This window comes from Ursus maritimus, unplaced genomic scaffold, assembly GCF_017311325.1.
Source record: "Ursus maritimus isolate PB19 unplaced genomic scaffold, ASM1731132v1 scaffold_15, whole genome shotgun sequence".
In the NCBI taxonomy this organism is placed as follows: Eukaryota; Metazoa; Chordata; class Mammalia; order Carnivora; family Ursidae; genus Ursus; species Ursus maritimus.
The window spans coordinates 36,115,155-36,140,150 of NW_024423897.1; the positions used below are offsets into that span (position 1 = coordinate 36,115,155).

Below are 24,996 nucleotides of genomic sequence, written 5' to 3' on the forward strand. Positions count from 1 at the left end.
AGACCTTCTTGGTGCCTACCATCCAGTCCCATTTTGTCATGGCCATTCAAATGATAGACTGACCTTTAGAGGTTCAGTGTTTCAGGTCAAGAACTGGCCCTCCAGCAGGGCTTAACACTTAGTGGACACTGACACTTGTCAACAGTAGGTTACTTTCCAAAGAATCTCTCTGAGCAATAAGTGTAGGTAATTTTTCTTTGGAAATCAGCTCTTGGGATCTTGAGATTGGAATACCAGCAAAGATTTTAAGCAGGTACCTGGGGAAATGGGGCATGAGGATGTCACAATGAGGTCAACAGAGCAGTTAGGAGGTGGAAAATTCATAAGAAGTTTCTTAAAATGGAGATAGAACTGGGTCACCTGGAGGTGGAACTATCTTGGAAGTGACTTCCTAAGGTTCCTACCATTCCTGGTTCAGAGAATCTTCTCTATGGAGAGAGTGGTGTTATCAGGGACAGAGAGGGGTTAAGGAGAGCTCACTAACTCCTCCTTCCCACTGCTCCAAGTTAGGGAGGGTGAGGACAGATTGACCAGTAGAGCAAACACTCTGGGAGGAGGAGCCGAAGGGCCAGAAGTGACAAACCCAAGAGAAAACAGGCGGGATCCACCCCTCTCCTCTTCCCCAGCTTTCTGCCAGCCCATTTCCTTGGCTGCCAGTGCAGCACGTGTCCCCAGAGCCCACAGGTCACTGTGCAGGGCACAGGGCTCTGGGCACAGGGCTGGGTGACACAGCTGGTACTGGAGCTAGATGGCGGGGAAGGGAATGTTGTTGCTAGCAGGCTTCCTTCTGCCTGGGTTCCTGCTCTCAGAGGCCACCAAAATTCTGACTGCCTCCTCACTGGGTGAGTGTTTGTCAGGGGAATTAGAGTCAGGTGAATCCCAGGCACCTGCTGCTGTGCTCAGGCACACACCCATGGGTCAGAGGGTCATTCTATGTGGTTCTCCTTATAAGGCTTGGGTAACGGGTTAGAGGAGGGAGAAAAGGGAGCGGGCCTGGAGTGGCAGAGTGGGGTCCCTACTGCTGGGGGTAGGGAAGTTAGTTGTGGAGAAATCAGCGGTGTGCTTTCCTCTCATTTTATCTGCTCTGGAGGTGCTTCCCATTGTGCATGGCTGGCGCCAGTGTTTAGATCCAGTGCCGACCTGGAGACCTTAAGCCATTTACTCCAATGAAGGAGGATACTTTCAGAGGCACACCCTAAAAATCTGGGGATGCGGAGTAGATGCCAGTAGAAAGTGGAATTTGAGGTCAGTTTTGGGCTCTTGGAGGCCAAGGACAGGGACTCCTGGGGGAGGCAGCACAGACCGAAAATCTTTCATTAATAGGACACCTGGAGGACTGACAGGGCAGAGGAGGGGGCCCCGAGACAATCAAGTTCTTGAGAACCCCTCTCCCTTTTGCCCTTGCTGCTGGAAGGATTTGAAGGACAGTGAAGCACTTTTGCAGACCCAATCATCGGGAGATCTTCATCTTACAAATAATCCTCACTTCCCACGTGGGCAAATTCTATTGCTTTCCTCCTATTCTGACTTTCTCTGCTGCTGAGACCCATAGATTCAACAAAAATCTCTATGATGGCTTATGGTCTTACAGAGTCATTGCACTGATGGAACCTATACCTCACAGAGGATCGAGCTTCTTTTTCCTTAGAATCTCAGGAATCATAGGATGAAGATATCCCAGTCTGTCATGTGCAGGATCCTGCAGTTCTACCCAAGTGCCTACAGTTATCCTGAATGCCTTAATTTGATGTTCAGCAATTTTCAAGCTCCAACTGGAAACATCCTACCAAATATTTTTCAATCTCAAGGATTTTGATTCTAAGTGGTGGGTCTACCTCCTTCTGCTCCAATAGCTATTTCCTGGACTGATATTCACGTTTCCATTTTCTGGGTCTGACTCTAACATGAATTTCCTAAGGGAAGGACTCCATAAAGAGCTCTGACCAATTGTCAATAGGAATGCTTCCCACTCGCATACGCAGTACTGTGACTAATTTCCACTGTGTCCCCATAAGGGCTGGCTAAAATCAGTATGTACCTAGGATCAGGAACTCCTAAGGCCTAAGAAGAGAAGCTTGTCACACTGACATGGAGACCATGAGTCACAAAAGGAAATCTTGATGGAGGACTTCCACAGGTTAAGATTTGGGCAGACACTGTGTAAGTGTCTTGGCTGCTGCTTACCCAAAGTGAGACAGGGGAACTGAAGAAACTCATCTTCCTCTGCTCAGAGTCAACTCTCTGCCCTCTTACCTTGGATTTCTCTATCCACCACATCAATTTCAGACCCTCTGTTCTCATCTTTACAAAATGAAATTTCGTATTTTTCCTAGGTGGAAGCCATTATCTACTGCTGGACCGGGTATCTCAGATTCTTCAAGATCATGGTCATAATGTCACTATGCTTCTTTATGGAGAAGAATTTTTAATCCCAGGTGTGTGGGGCTTTTGTTTGTTTGTTTGTAATCATTGAATTCTATCCCAGAGAGACAATGTCTTCTGTATAGCACTGCTTAGCACAAATTCCGTTTGAATCTCTCTATTTTGAGTGAAGGGGAGAAATGTGTGCGTGTGTGTTTATGTTACCTGCTGGCTATCATATTAAGATCTGTAGACCTGCCTCCACGTGCCATAACTCCATGTTTTACCCCCTCAGCTAGGTGTCACTTCATTTAAGCAAAGCTTCGTGTATCATTTTGATCATTTTGATAACTACTACTCTATGATGTGCCTTTAATTGTGTTGAACGAAAGTGTTCAGCCATATTTATAGTTTCTATTATGTAAGGAGAGCTGCTCTTCCTGTTTTATAGGTTACTTTCTACTTCTGTTATGAGACCTGAACTTTAAGAAAGCTTTTTAACCATGTCCTAGGATCAGATCTATCAATGAGATGATGCTATATTCTTGAGGCGTCCCTGGCTGCCCATGACTTGTGCAGAGTGATGTCAGAAGTTCTTGAGTCCTTGGGGTAAATAACCAGTAGTGCAACTGCTGAGTCATAGGGTGGTTCTGTGTTTAACTTCTTGAGGAACACCCATACTGTTTTCCAGAGCGGCTGCACCAGCTTGCATCCCACCAACAGTGTAAGAGGTTCGCCTTTCTCTGCATCTTTGCCAACATTTGTTGTTCCCAATCTTGTTAATTTTAGCCATTCTGACTGGTGTGAGGTGTGATATGCAACTACTGAATCATTGACCATTACATCAAAAACCAACGATGTATTGTATATCGGCTAATGAATTTTAATTTTAAAAAATCCAAAAAATGTGTAGCTAAGATGAAGCTCATCAACCTTGTCAGGTCAGACAAGGGCCCAGAGGCCCAGAGGCCCAGAGAGCTCAAAAGATTCATTTAACTCCACACAGCGGGTTAATCATTTCATGGGTGGATCTGGAAATTCAAGCTCTGGGAGTCTCATTCAGAATTGCTAAAATTTCAATTTAAAAAAATCCAAAACTAATCATTTCTGATGAAAAACAAGTCTGAGCAGTTATGAAATTCTGAAGATGAACTTCAGGCCCTGTTGCTGTTTAATCACCCTCTAGATCAGGTTCTGTATTGTTCACTGCATATCCTTTCTGTAGACACCCCTTTGTATCTGCCTTGTCAGTCTGTGTACTTGCCTTGACTGCCAACCGTGGTGTTGTAGTCCATGATCCTTTCATTTTGGTGGGTCCCAGCGATTGAGGTACTGCTGAAAGCTTTAGACCCTCTACTTCTTTAACACACATACCCACACTCAAAACTACAAACCATTCAGAGGACCCATGGATTCCCTTAGTTTTGTTCTTGGTTCCAAGTTTTAATAGTCCAGAGTTTCTTGCAATATTTACCATTCACTGGGAATTTCTGAGGTTTTGAAATGGATTATTTATTTTTCTCTTCAGCAATAGACTTTGGTAGAGGTCTGCAAATAAGGAAACATGTGATTGGATTATTTTTGTTGACCTGATTCAACACTCAATATTGAAACTTTTGAAACTGTATTAACTACCTGCTTTGATAACTTCCCTATAGGGTTTTTATTTACAACTTTAATGAACAAATGACTTCAGAAATATTGAAGTAACCTCAGTTTCTAATACTGAGTCATAAGATTATTTCAATCAGTAACTGAAATCACAAGGATAAGATGCCACCCTACAGAAGATTTAATTGTCCGCATTTTCCTTTTCCTAAGAGAGCTTGCTGTACCTCTCTGTCTACCAGGCAGACATTCCCCAGGTGACAGGTCTTCTTTGTTTTGCGGGTCTGTGCAGTTACATCATTGATTCTCAGAGGCTTGCCTACAAACACTCAAGTGAAGTTCTGCCTGGAGGTACATTATGGGGACTAGACAGTTCTACCCCTTTCAGCTAGTTAGTTCTGCTTTTGTTGGGTATGGAGGTAGGAGAGCAGAGCAGCAGCTAATGTAAGAAAGCCCTATGTTGGAATTCAGGGGACTCATGGGCTCCTCAGATAACCTATCAAGTAGTGCTCACATTTACCCTGGGTGAGTATCTTAGTATCTTAGTCTGCTGTTATCAGGGTGAGGTCGATTTCTTTCTTTCTCTCCTTTTTTTTTTTTTTAATTATTTATTTATTTGAGAGAGAGCGAGAGCGCCAGTGAAGGGGATATGCAGAGGGGGAGGGGGAGAATCCCAAGCTGACTCTGCTGAGCATGGAGCTGATGCCAGGCTTCATCTCAGGAACCTGAAATCATGACCTGAGCTGACACCAACAGTTGGACGCTTAACTAACTGAGCCACCCAGGTGCTCCCGGGTCAAATCTTAATACTGGAGTTTATAGAGTTTAATAAATTACAACCACCTTTCCCTCTGCATTTTAGAACCTATTGAGAGAAGGTTACAGGAGTTAGATCAAAATCACCTTTAGCTAGCTGATTTGGAGCTTTCCTTTAGATCTTCAACTGTCAAGGCTGAGTAGTGGCTTGAGAAGAGGCTCTGTATAACCTCCGGGTTTTGTTCTGTTTATTCTTTATGGTGCCTCCCGTGTTTGCATTGACTGTTCTCAGGAAGACCCCAACCCCAGAGCTTTCCCTCCCTACAGCTTTCTAGTGGAATTCCGGTATTCTGCCCTGTGAATTCTAGCTGCCATGTCCTCCCCCAGATCTGCAGTGCTCCCCTCAGGGAGATGCCCAGGCCACATCTGGGTCCTCCTCCTTGAGCTGTATCTTGGAAGTTTTCTCCAGCCGTCCATGAATGTTGTGCGCTACCTGGGGTGCCATGTCTAAAAACCATTTTAACATATGTTTGGCCTGGCTTTATTTAGTTGTTTAAAGTAAAAATTTAATATGGTCCTGTCACCTTCTTATGGCCACAGACTGAAGTTCCTTATTGTCATTATTTAAACCATTGTGTTTAAGTAATATTGGCATATAATAAACTGCATATATTTAAAATATACAAGTTGATATATTTGGACATATACATATGCTGAGATATACATATATATACATGTCTGTATACACCTGTGAAACCATCAACATAATCAAGATAACATATATTTGTTCGTCCACCAGAAAATTTCTAATGTCCTTTTGCAGTCTCCCCTCCAGGCCCTCCCACCTTTCTATTCCCATTGCAAGTCAATCCTTAATATGTCACCGTGTGTTAGAGTACATCACGTAGACTTTAGATAAATGGGATCACAATTTTGTACCGTTATTTTGGTTCATAATGCTCAGCAAAAAAAATATATATCTTTTAATTTTTAAAATTTATTTTTCTTTAAAGTTTTTATTCATTTTAGAGAGAGAGAAAGAGCTCATATATGACAGAGAGAGAGCACAAGGTGGAGGAGGGACTGAGGAAGAGGGAGAGAGGGAGAAGTAGACTCTTGCTGAGCAGGGAGCCAGATGTGGGGCTCCATCCCAGGATGCTGAGATGATGACCTGAGCCAAAGGCAGACGCTTAACTGCCTGAGCGTCCCAGGGGTCCATCAGCCAAAAATATTTTGGGTTTCCTTTATAGCGTGTGTATGCATAGTTCATTCCCTTTTATTGCTGAATAGTGTTCTATGTATGGATTATCAGTGTGTTTATTTAGTTGCGTGTTGATGGGCATTTGGGTTGTCTCCTGTTTTGAGCTACTCTGAACAAACCTGCTGTGAAGATTTATGTACAAGTTTTTGTATGAATATGTACTATCTTTTCTCTGAATTGAGTGGTAGGCGTACAGTGGCCGAACCATAGTTTTGGTATATGTTTAAGTTTTTAAGAAACGGTCACAGTGTTTCTCAAGACACTGTAACATTCCTCATTCTCACCAGAAGTTACTGCAGGTTCTATGCACACCACATCCTTGTCAATACTTGGTATGGTTCGTCTTTTTACTTTTAGCCATCGTTCTGTGGGTGTTTAGTTGTATTTCATGGTAGTTTTTGTATGCATTTCCTTTATTATTAATGATGCTAAGCATTTTTTCATGTGGTTATTTGTCAACCATATTATCTTCACGGATGAAGCGTTTCCCAAATTTTGCCCATTTTTAAATTGGGTCATTTGTTTTCTTATTATAGAGTCTTCGGAGTTCTTGATATATATATTTAGGATATAAGTATTTTATCAGATGCAAGTTCTGCAAATATTCTTTACCAGTTCATGACTTATTTTTTCACTCTTACCAGTGTCTTTTGAAGAGCACGATTTTTAACTTGCTGAAGTGTCATTTCACGTTTTCACTACATGTATTGGTATGAATATATAATTTTTTTTCTGATTCTGTCAAAAGGATGAGAGTCACTAATTGATTTTCAAATGTTAAATTAACATTGTATTGTGGGAACAATACCACTTGGTCAAGATGTATTTTCTCTTTTATTGTAATTTTAGATGTAGTTTGCTTAAATTTTTTTTTTAAAGATTTTATTTATTTGAGAGAGTGAGAGAACACAAGCAGGGGGAGCGGCAGAGGTAGAGGGATAGAGAAGCAGACTCCCCACTGAGAAGGAAGTCTGATGCAGGGCCGGATACCAGGACCCTGAGATCATGACCTGAGCTGAAGGCAGACACTTCAAAAGACTGAGCCATCTAGGCGCCCCTAGTTTGTTTAAATTTTGGTTTAAAATTTTGTATCTGTGTCCCTTTGGGCCATCATTATGTGATTTCTTTCTTTTTTTTTTTTTTTTGATAATTTTATTTTGTTATATTAGTCACCATACAGTGCATCCCCAGTTTTTGATGCAATGTTCCATGATTCATTAGTTGCGTATAACACCCAGTGCACCATGCAATACGTGCCCTCCTTACTACCCATCACCAGCCTATCCCATTCCGCCACCCCCTCCCCTCTGAAGCCCTCAGTTTGTTTCCCAGAGTCCACAGTCTCTCATGATTCATTTCCCCTTCTGTTTACCCCCTCTTCATTCTTCCCTTCATTATGTAATTTATTTATATTTTCCTGGCAATGATGTCAGTGCAATACTTTCCTGATAAAATAATTAGGTAGTGTTCCTCTTTCAATTTCTTGAAGAGTTTAGTTAGGATTAGTATTTTTCTGGGGTGCCTGAATGGCTCAGTTGGTTGAGCGTCTGCCTTCAGCTCTGGTCATGATCCTAGGGTCCTGGGATCAAGCTCCACATGGGGCTCCCTGCTCAATGGGAAGCCTGCTTCTCCTTCTCCCTCTATCCCTGCTTGTGCACATGCTCTTTCTCTCTTTCTCTGTCAAATAAATAGATAAAATCTTAAAAAAAAAGAATTAGTATTTTTCTTCATAAATTGTTTTAGCCACCCTGAGAGACAGGCTGTCTCTCCCCACCCCAAAGTTAGGTTTGGATGTTGAGACTTGGATGGTTTTAAAAAATGTACTAGTTTCATAAATCATGTAGAAACCACAAGTGCAATTAGAAAACATTGCTATGATACTAACTTTATAATTTCTTATGCATTTACCTCTATTAAAATCTTTATTTTTCCATACACCTTTGAGTTACTATCTGGTATCCTTTCATTTTTTCTGGAGGGCTCCTTTGAACATTTCTGTCGGGATAGATCTAGTGGTAATGACCTACCTTAGCTTTTGTCTATCTGGGAATATCTGAATTTCACCCTCACTTTTGAAATACGGTATTGTCAGACACAGAATGTTTGGTTGCTCATTTTTTTCTTTTAACGTTTTGAATATATTAGCCCATTGCCTTATGGTCTCCAAAATTTCTGCTTAGAAATCTATTGATCATCTCATTGACAATCACTTGTATATGATAAGTCTCTTTTCTCTTGCTGCTTTTAATATTCTCTCTTTATCTTTCTAAAGTTTGATTATAATGTGTGTGTTTGAGTTCATTTTCCTTAGAGTTTGTTGAGCTTCTTGGATGTTTATATTCATATCTTTCATCCAGTTTGGAAGGTTTTTGGCAATTATCATGTAAAATATTCTTTCTATCCTTCTATTTCTCTCTTTGCCTTCTGAGCATCCACAATGCATATTTTGTTCCCTTAGGCTGTGTCCTCTTTTCTTCAATGTTTTAACTTTCTGTTCTTCACACTTCATAATTTCCATGGTCTTATCTCCAGGTTCACTGATTATTTCTTCTGCTTGTTCAAATCTGCCTTTGAATCCCTCTAGTGAAATTTTCATTTCATTTACTGCATTTTTCAGTTCTAAATTTTATTTTTGGTTCCTTTTAGATTTTCTGTGCCTTTATTCATTTTTTTAAAGATTTTATTTATTTATTTGACAGAGAGAGAGACAGCCAGTGAGAGAGGGAACACAGCAGGGGGAGTGGGAGAGGAAGAAGCAGGCTCATGGCGGAGGAGCCTGATGTGGGGCTCGATCCCATAACGCCGGGATCACGCCCTGAGCTGAAGGCAGACGCTTAACCGCTGTGCCACCCAGGTGCCCCTTCTGTGCCTTTATTGACATTTCTATTTTGCATACACTTTTTTCTTGACCTTCTTTACATCTTCCTTTGGTTCTCTGAGAACCAAAGGAATTTATGGCAGTTATTATGGTAGTTATTTTAAAATCATAGTCCGATATATCTGCCATCAGGTCTTTCTCAGGGACAGTTTGTTGATTTATTATTTTCCTCTGAATAGGGTCAGTTTCCTGTTGTTCGGTGTGTCTTGAGTTTTTTGTTGATCACTGACCAGTTGAATTTAACAATGTGTTAAATCTGGAGATGAGACTCTTCCCTTCTTCAGGGTTTGCAGATTTTAAAAAAAATTAATTTGGTTTATTGTTTTTATTTTGTGATTGTTTTAGGGTGCCTTTGGGTGAGTATCAATATGAGGTGTAAATTTTGGTTTTCGTAGGTCTTTTCTTAGCCTTTTCCTGGACATGGACACTTTCTAATTTTCATCATATATGTAGTTTTTGTCTGATGTCCCAGACCTTAAAGTTTGTCTCCCGTAAGAGGAAAAACAGAAAAATCAGTGAGAAAAAAAGAACATCAGTCTTTTAAGACCCTTAGAAGTCCATTCAGCCAGAATGGAATGTGCTTGAGAAAAAAAGAGCATGATGCAAAAACATTGCTGCCTACTCTTTGTCTGCACCTCTGTGATCAGAAGCAGCAATCCACAGTCACAGCACAGATACCTGAGATCTGGAGAAGGTCCTTCTTACCCACTCTGGCTCCTGAAACCTATGTGCAGGCTGCTTTATGAACACATGTTCAGCTGCCTGCCATGAGATGTGTGTGGGGGATGGGTAGCTGGTGTTGTGATCAGAGCTAAAATAACTGAAATTAACTAAAATTATCTGCACTTTACAGTTAAAGCCTTCCCTGGAAGTTGACTGCAAGGTTCCAAATAGATATTTTAGACAAATTCTGCCAGTCAATTGTTATCTTGGTGGGGAGACAGATTTCTGGTGCTCTGCCATCTTCCCAGAATCTTCACTACTACTTTTTGACTTATCTTTTGCTATATAGTTGAATATATTTATATATAGTTGAATATATATATATATATATATATATATATATATATATATATATTTGAATATGTGTGTGTATATATAAAAGAAAACTTTCACCAGTTTCTGTTTGAATGTGTGTCCAGGAAAGCTCCTTATACACTCCTGGTGGAAGTGGACCCACAATAGTTGTTTCTTGATGGTGTCAGGGATGGAAAGACCTTCCACTGACAAGTAATTGTTCTCAGGGATTCAACTGAGGTGCCATGGCTTGTGCTTTGTGTGGGCCAGCAGCACATCCCTCTTGCGAGCTCCTGTGTGAATGTTTGTGTCCTGCATGCGTATGCTGGACAAATCTCTGCGAAAGGAGGTTGTCCTCCATGCAGTGTCACACATGTGCTTCTGGAGAAAGTTGCAGGTGGTTAAGATCTTGCCGGCAAAGCTTGTGAGCAGGGCTGTTGAGGTAGTCCATGAGAAGCCAGTTACAAGTGATGTGTGTCCTGCCAAGATGAAGGTGAAGAGACACTGCAGCTGAGAGCTTGTGGAAATAGGAAGTGAACAGAACATATTACCAAATCTATGCTTGCAAAGTGTCTGTTAGTACTTAGATACAGTCACCAACTTCAATAACATTGGAAACTAGGGGTCTTAATAGGATGTGTCATGGCACAATAAGGTTATAGTAATCTGCTGCAAGGCAGCGTTACTTCTTTCCTGGTTTAAGAATAGTCTAAACTGGGCCATTAAATGGAAAACCAGTGTAGATAATCACTCCTTTGCTTAATAGATCTTTTATAATGGGATTTAATCCCTACAGGCATTGTTTATGGGTTGTATTAACAGTTTTAATATGTTGAGCAGATCCAAAGGGTCCCTTTTTGTCAAGCTGACCGTAAATGCCCCAACTTTAATTTTATTTTAATTTTTGACTTGTTACCTATCAAGAGCAATTATAGCCACTAGGAAATAATGTAAAAAAATGGCTGTTATGACAATGGGTTATTTAATCCCAGTAGCTAAGACAGGGCATGCAAATTTGTCATCTATCTTTTTTGACTCCTAAGAGTACTGAAAATTTCCAGATATATTTAGTGGATTCTTCTCATATATCTGTTATTTTTGCCCCGGTATTGATTAAGACTATTAAAGTTTGTTGGTGGCTCAACTCATCTGATGTTAAAAGTATTTATAAGCTCTGATTTAGAGGCACAAAAGCCTATCTGTGTCTTTCTTCTGTTACAAACTTTTTTAAAAGTAATGTTACATTCCACATTAATAAAAACTGAGAACTATTTTATAATTTCTTTCCTCACTCTCCCACCCTGCCTTGCCCTTCTCTTTCCTCTTTCTTTGGGTTGTTATTAGATGTATTTTGGGGATGATGTCCATTCTAACCTGCTCATATTTGTAAGTTTCTTCTTCAGAATATCCCAATTAGTGTCATCAAGGCTAGGGGCCTCACTGGTTGTAATTTTGAGAGACATGAAATTAACCTGAGTTTGATTGAACTCCTTGAATTAACTCCATGGGCATGTCATCAGTGTTTTACCATATTATAATGTTAGTCACGGTTTTCTTTTAGCTGCAGAGTTATAATCAGCAGCAGTAGCAAAGGCATTTTCTAAGGTTGTAGTGCGCCTTCTACTTTTATGGGTGTGAATCTCATCATATGACATAGTGACCACCCTTCTTCAAACATTCTGTGGGCTTGTAAACTGGAATCAGTCTTACCCAGAGCACTGTTTATAATGGGGGCAGTCCTTGAGATACACAATTATTGGTCACAGGGTTCTCCCTAGCCTTGTATCAATCATGGCTCATGCTGGGATTCAGAAGCATAATCCAAGCTGACACAGAAAACAGGTTTGTATGAGACACATGACCCAGGGCCACTGAAAAGCTAAACCCATACTTTTGTCTCTAAATGCCAATTACGGAAGCTTCTGAGTAGGGTGGAGGTGAGGATTCTCTTACTTGGGTCCCTGGCTTGCTTGGCTTGAAACTCTTGCTCACAGAAGGGAGGGCATGCCGAGGCTTTCTTCTCTGTTTGCCAAGGTATGTCACAGAAGGTTAAGGGGGAGATGGAGCTTGAAAGCTGTCATCAGTCCAACTTCAAAAATGGTGTCAGACTTTTTTACACATGAGTTATGGGGGAAATGCTAGGATGTGAAGTAGGGCTACAGAGGACTACTTTTTAAAATTAAGGTGTTGGTAGTTTTTTTGCTGATTGAAAAACCTGTGCATGTGTCACTTTTAATTTTAATAAAAATGATTTCTTTTTCTAAATGGGAAATGACTGGGGAGCTGGGATAAAATAAGATATGTATTTAGTTACAAAGTGTACCATTCACTGTATGTGCACTCTTGACAAATTATCTGGTACTCCTTTCTCACCTAAAAATGGTGAATAATTACACCTTTAAGTGTAAAATTTAAATAGAAACTTCCAGTACTTTAAAATGAATAAAAGTGACTGTATCATTATGTGGTTCTCAATAAAGTTTAGCAGGTTGCATGACTGAAGAAATGAGAAAGCAGAAAAACCAAACCAAACCCAAGGTCAAAAAGCAAACATTTGAATATATGTACAAACCTTGGAATAAAGAAACCATGATATCAGCATGTTAATGTTAATTTAGGTTGTATGGTGTAATTAAACATTTCCTTACTGGTGTTTTATCTTTTTATTGTTTTTTTTTTTTTTAGAAAAGAATGAAATTTCATACAAAGTTATCAGTTGGCTTCCGCCTGAAGATCATAGAAAAGATTTTAATAACACTTTTGATTTCTTTGTGACAGAAGCTTTGCATGGCAGGTAATTTCTTTTATTCTCTGAATGAAAGACTTGTCATTTTAGTGATAGGAGGTTGCATGCATGGATACTTGCTGTGAGTTTAAGAGAGATGGATGGATAGATGGATGGATGAATGGATGGATGGATGGATGGAGTAGATGAGTTTTGCACTACCAATCATCCAGTCTGTGTATACTGTGGCTCTTCCATTGAAAGCATGAATGTTTTTTATGGTTTTTTTTTTTATTATGATATGTTAGTCACCATACAGTACATCATTAGTTTTTGATGTAGTGCTCCATGGTTCATTGTTTGCGTATAACACCCAGTGTTCCATGCAATATGTGCCCTCCTTAATACCCATCACCGGGCTAGCGCATCCCCCCATCCCCTCCCCTCTAAAATCCTCAGTTTGTTTCCCAGAGTCCAGAGTGAAAGCATGAATGTATTTTTGTATTGTGAGGGGGACTGTTCCTCTGGATCTTCCTTGCAACATTTCATCTACAGTATTTGCATATATATTCTCCATAACAGAGAAGTTGGGATAGACAACTTAATTTCTCATTGTTGGTAGGCAATGAGAAACATCAGGTTATACTTATTTTTCCTACCTTTTCCTCACATAAATTCAAGAATAGAAAGATTCTTATGAATATTGTTATTTAATACCCTGAACCACTGCCTTTTAAACTCATTAAAAAAAAACAAATATCTTGGCGATATATAATCAGCGAGTAACCTGAGGGATTTTGTCATTATCTGAGATGTACAGAAAGTTCTTCATCTTTGACATTAGAGGGTAAAGACACAAATTTATCCCTTGCTTGGTTAATACACAGGCCTAATGTCCATCCCACTTTTTTCCTTAGGAATTCTATTTGCAGGGCACCTGGTTGGCTCAGTTGGTTAAATGTCCGACTTTGGCTCAGGTCATGATCTCAGAGTCCTGGGATTGAGCCTACTGCTCCTGCTCAGTGGGAAGTCTGCTTGTATCTCTGCCTTTTCCTTCACTTGTGCTCTCTAGCTCTCCAATAAGTATATAAAATCTTTAAAAAATGAAGAAATTCTGTTTGCTACTAGGTGGTCCTAAAATCTGGCTTTTTCTGTAAAGCCCAATTCCTTAGTCAAACTAGAAGACCAAATTCTCTCATCTGTAAGAGATCTAATCTAAAGTACTCATTTGAAACTTTGTCTATTTTATCTTATGTTGTTATTCATGTATTTTTGAATTATATGTCTCATCTCTTCTCCCTCAGCTTTATTATGTCAAAGACTAGTTTTTTTTTGTTCAGTTTTTGTTTTTAAGTAGGCTCCATGCCCAGCATGGATTCCAATAAAGGGCTAGAACTCATAACCCTGAGATCAAGATCTGAGCCTAGATCTGGGTCGGATGCTTAACCAACTGAGCCACCCAGGTGCCCCTCAAAGACTGGTTTCACATGCATGTTAAATATGGCGCAATATACTGAGCACAGTGCTTTCCTGTATTTTTCAATTTATCACCTTAATTTCAGTATGATTCATGCTCTACTTTAGAGGAAATTGTACTTCATATCCTGAATTTGTCAATCATATTTAGCAATCATTCTTTATGAAAATCTTTTAAAATATAACAGAGGATAATTTCATCTGCTAATCATCTGTTGTCACTTTTAGTTGATTCTATAGCATGTGTAGGCGTCTTCATATTGCTGATGCGCTCTCACCTGTGGGTCTTCTTTCAGTGGGCTGACATGCTGGAATGTTGTACAGGTTATAGGTTTGCCAGGCTGTTGATTCTCTCAGTCCTTCATTCAAGTAGGAAGCCCATGGGTCTCCAAAGCACCTGACCTATAACCTCTGGTCAGGAATATTCTCATCTGTTGCTCATGTGCTGTATGAAAAGGATCATTTTCTTTGCAGGCACTGATGGGAAAACATTGAGAGAATAGTTCCTGGAATAGTGCCGTTGGCAAGAGTCTTAATAGATGTTGATAAACTTTTAGCATGAACTTTTGTGAATGAACTCCAGCTGGCATGAAGTGGAAGGGTAGTAGTTAACTGCAAATAGGATTTTATTTTTGTTTGTTTTAAATGTTAATCTTTTCAGGTAGGAAGATGTAAATCTCATGTTCAGCTTAGAAGCTGGAATCTAATATTACCATCAGGAAGTTCCTTGTATGAGGCTGTCAAATTCAGGATATACTTAATTTCAAATAAAAGGGCTACATCATGAATAATTGATACCATGAAGTTAATTCCACAGTTTGGTTAGGAAACAGCACAGTCACTCAGAAAGGGTCAGTATACAAATGAAGGTTAAACAGAACATCACAGAATGTATCAACTAGACATGGAACTCTGAGATCTACTAGTGTCAGAGAACACTGTCAATGCAGGAGCACCTAAATTAGCTTTGCTAGTGGGTGCATATGGATTGGCCAGAGAAAGGGGAGGGGAGGAGGTGAGAACATTTTAGGAAGCAGAAACATCCAGAGCAGAGTGACTAGAGCAGAGCGTTCATTGAACACTGGTAACATAGGTGGGCTGCTGCCAGATATGGTCTTACTTACCAGGGTTTTTTTCTTCGAGCCAAAGATTCTCCTAAGTATTGTGACATTAACACCTTCAATGAATATTTGTCATTACTTCTGTTTTAAACAGAGATACATTCGACAACTTTGTAAAGGTAATGGGACAACTGGGGATTCGATGCAGTGATTTGCTAAGGAGAGGAGATATCATGGATTTCTTAAAAAATGAGAACTTTGACCTGCTATTTGTTGAAGCATTTGACTTCTGTTCTTTCCTGGTTGCTGAGAAGCTTGGGAAGCAGTTTGTGTCAATTCTTCCCACCCAGTTTGGCAGTGTGGACCATGGGCTACCAATCCCCGTGTCTTATATTCCAGTATTCCGTTCCTGGCTAACCAACCACATGGACTTCTGGGGCAGAGTGAAGAATTTTCTGATGTTCTTTGATTTCTCCATGAAGAAACAGCGAATCCAGTCTACATTTGACAACACCATCAAGGAACACTTTCCAAAAGGACCTAGGCCAGTTTTGTCTCATCTTCTAAAGAAAGCAGAGCTGTGGTTTATTAACTCTGACTTTGCCCTTGAGTTTGCTCGGCCCCTGCTTCCCAACACTGTGTATGTTGGAGGCTTACTGGCCAGACCTGTTAAACCAGTGCCACAAGTAAGTAAAACTTTAGGTCTCAATGTGGACTTCATGCAGAGCTCTTCAGTGCAGAATTGGTAGTGTGGTGAGACAGGCAAAACAATGAGGGTACACATTTTTATTTTTTAATTTAATTTAATTTAATTTAATTTAATTTAATTTATTTTTATTTTTCTAGTCTATTGTATTCTATTTTAAATTTTATTTTATGTGGTAAAAAGCACTTAATATTAGACTTAGCTCCTTATCAAGTTTTTGATAGTACAATATATAATTATTGTCTTTGGTACCATGTCGTACCCTAGGTCTCTAGATCTTACTCATCTCATTTACCTGTAACTCTTCCTCCATGGAATAATAGCTACCTTTTTCCCTCATTGCTCCCCCTCCCCCAACCTTGGAAGCCAACTTTCACTTTTGATTCTATGAATTTGACTATTTTAGATGCTTCAGGTAAGTTAATTTATGCAGTATTTGCCTTTCTGAGCTTATGTCACCTAGCATTATGTCCTCAAGGTTCATCCATGTTTTCCCATATTGCAAAATTTCTTTCTTTTTATATATGTAATATTATATATATATAATATATATAATATACAATTTAACCATTCATCTTTTGAATGGATATTTTGGTTATTACCATATCTTGGGTTTGTGAATAGTTCTTCAATAAATATGGGAATGCAGATATCTCTTTGAGATCCTGTTTTCCATTTTCTTAGGTACAGAAAGAGAAATCAGATTGCTCCATCATATGGTGGTTCTATTTTTAATTTGGGGGGGAATTTCCATACTGTTTTCCGTAGTGCTTTCACCATTTTTCATTCCCAACAATAGTAGGTAAGAGTTACTCTTTCTCCATATCCTCAAAAGTTGTCTTCTGTTTTTTAATAATAACCATAATAATAGGTATGAATTGACATCTCATTGTGGAATTGATTTGCATTTCCCTGATGACTAGTGTTGCTGAACATTTTTTCATATATCTGTTTGCCATTTGCATGTTGTCTTTGGATGAATGTCTATTCCAGAACTTAGCCTATTTTTAATGGGGTTATAAGATCTTTCTTTTTCTTCTCCTTCTCCTTCTCCTTCTCCTTCTCCTCCTCCTCCTCCTCCTCCTCCTCCTCCTCCTCCTCCTCCTTCTTCTTCTTCTTCTTCTTCTTCTTCTTCTTTGCTATTGAGGTGTTGGTTTTTCCTATACATTTTGGAGATTAATCTCTTATCAGGAATACAGTTTGTAGATATTTTCCATTCTGTAGGTTGTCTGTTTCTCTGTTGATCATTTCTTTTCCTGTGCAGAAGCTTTTTAGTTTAATGTAGTACCAACTGGTTTCGTTGTTATTGTTGTTTCAGTGTTGGTTAGTTTTGAGTTTGATATTTCATTTTCTTGTGCATTGTGCAATATCACTGAAATCATTGCCAAGACCAATATCATGAAATTTTCTCCCAGTATTTTCTTCAAAGAGCTCTGTAGTTTCAGGTGTTATGTTTAAATCTTTAATCGATTTTGAGTTGAGTTGTTGTATGGTATAAATTGAGGATCGAATTTTATACTTGTTCATGTGGATATCCACATGCTGGGGGTAGGGATTCTGGTGAGAGGGTGTTTTCATAACTATTTGCTGGCCTTGATGAGACTGGTTACATATTTCCCTGAGGTGTTGTCCATCTTTAGTTTTTCTTTCTTTCTTTCTTTCTTTCTTTCTTTCTTTCTTTCTTTCGTGTTTCTTTTAAGGAATGAGAGCAGGGAGCCTTTTATTCTGATGTCATACTCTGCTCTTTTAAATTTTAAATAATAGATTTACATTAATCTTAGTTATCAAAAGACAGCAAAGCTGATTTTAAGTGGTCTCCTGGGATGGTAGGTCTTATGGTGTAGTGTTGGATAGAGTCAAATAGAGCCAGATTGAATAATAGAGTAAAGGCTTTGAGCTAGGGACAACCAAACAATGCAGAAGAAGAAGAAATTAATGTTTTTGAAGAACTGACAAAAGTGTATCAACACTCATTTTTAGGGGATTAAATCAGAAACTTCTTAAGATTCATCTGGGGTGGCTCTATACTAATTAATAACACACAATATAAACTTAAATCATAACTTTTGCAGGAGATGAAGGATATTTTATAAATGGTTTAATACAACAAAATCAATTAATGTATACAACACATTATTAGAATGAAGGGGAGAAAAAAAACACATCATGTCAGGAGATGCAGAAAAGTTATTTGACAAAACTAACACACTTTCTTGATAAAAACACGCACAAAACTAGGAGTGTAAATGTACTTCTTGAACATGATAAAGGGTATATGCAACACTCCCAGCTAAGATCATACTTGTTATGATAGGCAGCAATTGTGCTGCTTAAGATCAGTAGTCTAAGATGCCCACTTACATCACTGCTATTCAAATATGCCCTTGACAGAGCAAGTAGGCAAGAAAAAGAAAGAAAAGGCATCCAAATTGGAATGGACCATGTAGAAATAGTTTGATTTTCATATGCCATAATTCTCCATGTAGAAAATACTAAAAAATTTGTACACCAAAAAGAAACTATTAGTTTTAATAAGCAAATCTAGCAAAGTTGCAGGGGAAAATATCAATATGCAAATATGATTTGTGTTTCCATACAGCAAGTATGAACAATCTGTAAATGAAGTTAAGAAAACTATTTGCAACAGGATCAAATTAAACTTTCAACAGTTGAAAGACATGTACACTGGACACTAAAATTTGCTGAAAGAAATTCAGGAAGACCTAAATAAATAGAAAGACATCTCCAGACCATGGATTGTGATGCTTAATCTTGTTAAGGGAGCAGTTCTGCTCAAAGTGATCTACAGATTTGATCTAATCCTATCAACAGTTCAATGGCCTCTTCCTTTTATAGAAATGAAAAAGCCAATTTTCAAATTCATATGGAAATGTAAGAGACCCTGAATAACCAAAACAATATGAAAAAGAACACAATTGTATGACTCATACATCTGTGATTAATTCATTTTTGACAGGGATGTCAAAACCATTCAAGGAAGGAAAGAATAGTGTCTTCAACAAATGGTGCTGAGCCCACTGGATTTTCATCTGAAAGAAAATGTATTTTGAGCCCTTCTCATACCACATACCAAAATTAACTCAAAATAGATAAATGGCATAATTAAAGAGCTAAAAGCCATAAAATATTTAGAAGAAAAGAAAGGGATAAATCTGCATGGACTTATTTGGCAATGAATTTGTAGATATGACATTGAGAAGATAAGTAACAAAAAATAGATAAATTGGACTTCATCAGGATTAAAAACTTCTCCATATCTAAGGATGTTATATAGAAAATGAGAGGACAACCTATTAGGCAAGTATGTCCTCTCACTGCCACCTTTTAGCCTCATACTGGTTGTCCTAACAAAAGTAATGAGACAAACAAACAAACAAACAAACAAACACAAAAACACCCCAGAATAAAAGGCATATAGATTAGGAAGAAAGCAATAAAACTGTTGTGTTTGCAGATGACATGATGGTCCATCTTGAAAATCTGAAAAAGCCAAAAAATAAAAAATAAAAATTCCTGGAATAGAAAGCAATCATAGCAATCTCACAGGATACAAGTTTAAGGTATAAAATCAATATTTTTCTTATATATTAGCAATGCATGGGGGAATGTGAAATTAAAAACACTATGCCATTTACATTAGTACCAACAAAAATGTGATCTTAGGAATAAATCCAAAAATATGTAAAGATTTATATGAGGAAAACTACAAAACTCTAATGAAGGAAATTAAAGAACTAAGTGGAGAGAAAGTCCATGTTCATGGATAGGAAGACTCAATATTGTCAAGAATTTGTTCTCTCCAAATTGATCTATACATTCAATGCAAGCACAACCAAAATCTCAGCAAATTATTTTGTAGATGTTAATGAACTGATTATAAAATTTGCATGGGAAGGCAACACAATATTGAAAATGAAGAACAAAGTTGGAGGACTGACATTTTCAACTTCATGACTTACTATAAAGCTACAGTAATCAAGACAGTATGATATTGACAAAAGATTAGATGAATCGTAAATGTAACACAATAGAACCCCAAAAGAGATGCACACAGATTTAGTGAACTGATATTTCACATAGGAGTAAAGACAGAGAAAACATAGGCTTTCAAAAAAGTGGTGCTGGAAAAATGGATATGTGCACACACACAGAATAAATTACTCAGACTGTACACCCTGCAAGAAAATTAGCTCAAAATGGACCACAGGCCTAAATATAAAATGCAAAATTATAAAAATTTTAGAACATGATATCGGAGAAAATCTGGATGATCTATGATTTGATGAAAACTTTTTAAATGTGAAACCTAAGTCATGTTCTTTGAAAGAAGGAGTTGAAAGTGTGCTAACTTGAAAATTTCTGTTGCGGGGACACTTGGGTGTCAGTCAGCTAAGCGTCTTCGTTAGGCTCAGGTCGTGAACGTAGGATCCTGGAATGAAGCCCTGCATCGGGTTCCCTGCTAACTGGAGCATGCTTCTCCCTCTGTCCCTCCCCCTTGCTCGTGTTCTCTGTCTCTCTCTCTCTCTGTCTTTCATATGTGCCTGCGTGCACTCTCTCTCTTCTCTCAAATAAATAGATAAAAATCTTAAAAAAAAAATTCTGTTCTGGGCAGGCACTGTCAAGACAATAAAAAGAGGAGCCACAGAACAAGAGCAAATATTTGGAGCAGACCTATCTGTTCAAGACTGTTATTCAAAATATGCAACGCTTTATACACACAAATATATGCAGTATACAGAGAACTCTTAAAATTAACAATAAGAAAACCAGTAATTTAAAAATGGAGCAAAAACCTTCCCAGATCCTTCAACAAAGAAGACAGACAGATGGCTAATAAGTATATGGAGGAGACACACCATAGAGACATTTCCCCAGCATCTACCTCAGCCTCCAGAAGGCATGCTGCCTCCTAATGGGCCAGGACAGCAACTGGCACTCTCCCAGGCACTAACTCCTCTGGTCTGGCATTGGGATGCTCCTAAATGACCATATCTCCCCACACCTAGAATGAGAGATGAGGATGACCCTGGTACTGAGGCCATGTTTTCAGTGAAGAAAGATTCCCACCACCTCAACTTTGCTCTTCTATAAAACATTGTTATACATGCAAGTCCTGGATCTAGATGTTGGTGCTACAGTATGCTTTGAGTGCCTCAAGGACAGTGTGGGCTATTGTGGGAGTGGCTGGACACCTACAGCTGTCTTCACATTCATTTGTGATTATTGAAAGTGTTTATATGGTAGGATGTGTCCTGAAGTCTCAGAAGAATGAGTTCAAGGCCGCCAGACACATGGATATGAGCACAGTGCAGAGGGCACTCAGCTGTCCAGTGGCCAAGAGAACCATTTCAAGACAGTAAGCTGTAGGCACTGTCAGGAGGGTGTATTCAGTAAAAAGCTGACTTTCATTTCAGCGCTGTCTAGGCTTTCATGAACAACTGTGTTCACCTCCTTTCCTATCTTACCTCTTTCCAGGAATTTGAAAATTTCATTGCCAAGTTTGGAGACTCTGGTTTTGTCCTTGTGGCCCTGGGCTCCATGGTGAGCATCTGCCAGTCCCAGGAAGTTGTCAGAGAGATGAACAGTGCCTTTGCTCATCTGTCTCAAGGGGTGATATGGAAGTGTAATCCTTCTCATTGGCCCAAAGATGTCAAATTGGCAGCAAATGTGAAAATTGTGGACTGGCTTCCTCAGAATGACCTCTTGGGTAAGGACTGTTCAGATCTACTTCTCTCTTTCCATTTATGTATCTTTAGGTTTCCACTGGGCAACCCCACCAGCATGAGAAAGGGCAGCTGATAGCTAAAGGTAATCTTTAGAGGACAGGAATGGAGCAGCCAGCTGGAGTTCTTGGGAAATCAGGCTGTGCTTCCCAAATGGCTAAAACTGCCATGTTTTCTTCTTTCTTTCTATTGCAGTCCTGGTACCTGCCGCCAGAAGTGATACTGTTGTCAGGTTGTTTTGACCTTACCATATTTGGCACTCAACAAGGTTACCCAAAGTTAGTCAAAGACAGTTTATGGATTCTGAGATCACATACCATGGGACATGTTGCCACTGTTTTCCCTTAACACTTGAGCATCTATTAGGCCCCAAGCCACTATAGAAACATGCTCACACATATTGGGTCACTCTTCTTTGCCCCAAAAGGTGTACTCTTACTTTCACAAAGTTTTGCTGACCATGTCTGAAGGGCGTGCTAAAATATCTGAGAGTCAAGCTGAGTAACCTCTCAGCCTTAGCTGGTTAATTTGTCCATCAAATTCTCTGGTAACAGAGAGCTCCTTGCACCCCTTTGTCCTTGTGCCACTTTTTGGAGCCCCTCGGTGCCACAACCACTGACTATATCAGACATTCATCCTCAAGATTATGGCTTACAAAGATATTGGGAACTTAAGATAGAGGGTTCTGCACATTTATTCACAAGGCATGGTATAGGGAAAATGATTCTGGCTTTCAAAGAAACACAGATTCTGATGCACATCCCTACTAAATAAACTCTTCATTATTAGCACTTGTTTTAGTTTTCTCTAAATTAGAGTGGGATGAGCACACAGGAACTGGAAATACTGAGATGGGTGGTCCATCATTGCCTACTTTAGAGGATTTCTTGTGAAATTGAGGAGAAACCACATACATTGTAAGTTTGATGGATGCCACGTGAGATGTGATGTCAGTAAAAGTGTTAGCCTTCAGATTAGAGGGAAGTGAATGGGCAGTGAAAGGGAGAGCATGAGACTTGGAGAGCAAGAAATAGAGACAGAGAGAGAGACAGAAATAGTTAATCAGATAAACAGAGAGAGAGAGGGAGTGGCACTGGGAGAAAGTAATAGTGAGATAACAGACATAAGAGAAGCAAAAGGAGAGACAGAGTGGAAAGACAAGGATGAATGGAGGGATAGATGGATGGATGGATGGATGGATGGATGGATGAAAATGCTGTGCTTAGTACTGTTCTCAGCAGCTGCCCCTGGGTTCTGAGTCTTAGATGGATTGATTTAGAGGAATCTCTGTATGGAGATAAGACCAGAATTTTGAATCTTGGGGAATATGCACCCTTGAGTGTGTCCTAAGCTAATTCAGTAAATCCATTTTCTCCAACATACTTTGAGATCCCTTTGTATTTTTTTCTGCCCTTGATACTTTCAAAGATGTTCTGAAAATGTTCACCCTGAAATATTCTGCTCTGTTCCTGATTTGTAACAGCTCACCCACAGATCCGTCTTTTTGTCACCCATGGTGGATTGAATAGCATAATGGAAGCCATCCAACATGGTGTACCCATGGTAGGGATTCCTGTCCTTGGAGAACAGGCTGAAAACTTGATCCGAGTAGAAGCCAAAAAGTTTGGTGTCTCTATCCAGTTAAAGCAGGTTAAGGCAGAGACATTGGCTCTGAAGATGAAGGAAGTCATAGAAGACAAGAGGTATGGAGCTTTCTGGGCTTGTGGTAACTTAGGCTGAATGAAGACATCCAACACAAAAGGCACTGCGTGGCACTTTTTTTGCAATAAAAGCTGAAACTTCCAGGACACGGAATAACGTGTGTGTGCTGCTTACAGATGACCTGTTTGCTCTGAGAACAAGACTAGGCAATTCAGGTTATGTATTGAGAACAATTTCTACTCTAAGGCTGGTGAGGACTCTGACCTACTTACAAAGGGTCTATGAGAGGTCTTATATTTTGGGGCTACTGATAGTAAAATGACACTGAGCAGGAGGTCACCTTCCTGTCTCCCAATAGGCCACAGTGTTTCCTGCTTCAGACCGTTTGTCAGTGCTGCTCCCTAGGACATCCTTCCCTTCTCTCTGCAGACCTAGTTCCCTCATGACAGTTGGACTCATCTCCAACGTCCTCTCCTCAGAGAGGCAGGAGGTCTTTGTGTGACAGTCTTAAATGTACTCCTTTCTCCCACCCCCATTCAATCATTATTCATTTTTTCTTAACCCTTCTCAGGAATAGTAACTACCCCGTTTCCTTCTGTTTTAATTTATTGTGTGTCCCTCACACTAGAAAGTAGAAAGTTAGCTCCCCTGGATGGCCAAGTGTATCTCTTGTTTTTCCTTGTGTTCCCAGGGCCTAGCACAGGGCCTGTCAGAAAGTAAGGTGTGATGAATTTCTGTTAAGTGACTCAGTAAAAGGCCCCATGTTCTCTTATGTAAATTGCCATCCAGCACAATGATGTGAAAATCATGATGAACTGAATATCTTACTAGGGTCTCAAGGACATTTACTCTGAATCAGGTGTATGTTACATCACATATATTCCTATATACATTTTCCTTTTTTGTACCAAAAGTGTCATTGGGTAGAGACTTGTCCTTATAGCTTAATCACCTTTTTATAATTTAACACTCTTAGCCCTAAGCATGGATTTCTGCATGGACAGACCAGTTAGAACTTTTCAATGGGACCCAGCTAGGCTGTGATAAGACCAGGCTAACCACTTTTCTTGAAACTGAGTCTTCTGTGCATATGGATGAAAATGTGTGCGTGTGTGTGATACAAGGTCTCTAAGACTCCTAAGACCACATGAGTAACGCCCACCTCTGCCTCTGCCAACAGGTACAAGTCAGCAGCTGTGGCCGCCAGCATCATCAGGCACTCCCACCCCCTGACTCCTGCCCAGAGGCTGGTGGGCTGGATCGACCACATCCTCCAGACAGGGGGTGCGGCACACCTCAAGCCCCGTGCCCTGCAGCAGCCGTGGCATGAGCAGTACCTGCTGGACGTCGTCTTGTTCCTGCTGGTGGTCACCCTGGGCACCCTGTGGCTCTGTGGGAAGCTGCTGGGCATGGTGGCCAGATGGGTGTGTGGGGCCAGGAAGCTGAAGAAGGCCTGATGGAGGTGCAGTCTTGATGGGTATTTGGGGAGCCACAGGTTGTAGAAGGCTTTCCCCAGCATAGGACACCCCTGGTGTCTTCCCCATATTGGCACTTGAGGGTGGTGCAGAAATATCTCCTCACTGTTTCTGCCTCTGTTTGGAAATTCTTATGAGGTAATCTTGGGATTATTTTTTCAAATTGTGGTAAAATATATATTTTATAAAACTTACCATTTAGCCATTAATTGTACAGTCAGTGGCATTGAGCACATTGACATTATCATGGAAACATCACCACCACC

At 39.7% G+C, this 24,996-nt stretch overlaps 1 protein-coding gene across 1 annotated transcript; it reads left to right on the plus strand.

The window, feature by feature from the left end:
• Positions 1–530: 530 nt before the first annotated feature.
• LOC103664714 (UDP-glucuronosyltransferase 3A2-like) lies at positions 531–24,729 on the plus strand. The gene is made up of 8 exons (XM_040630208.1): positions 531–842; positions 2,334–2,435; positions 7,476–7,481; positions 12,567–12,675; positions 15,298–15,829; positions 21,346–21,577; positions 23,077–23,296; positions 24,436–24,729. The coding sequence occupies exons 1-8, from the start codon at positions 749–751 to the stop codon at positions 24,710–24,712; spliced, it is 1,572 nt and encodes a 523-aa protein (XP_040486142.1). The 5' UTR covers positions 531–748; the 3' UTR covers positions 24,713–24,729.
• The last annotated feature ends 267 nt before the right edge of the window (positions 24,730–24,996 follow it).

Coding starts and splice junctions, on each gene's coding strand:
- LOC103664714 (XM_040630208.1), top strand. CDS start 749: ATGGCGGGGAAGGGAATGTTGTTGCTAGCAGGCTTCCTTCTGCCTGGG. Junction 843..2,333: donor TCTGACTGCCTCCTCACTGG/GTGAGTGTTTGT, acceptor TATTTTTCCTAG/GTGGAAGCCATTATCTACTG. Junction 23,297..24,435: donor GAAGTCATAGAAGACAAGAG/GTATGGAGCTTT, acceptor CTCTGCCAACAG/GTACAAGTCAGCAGCTGTGG.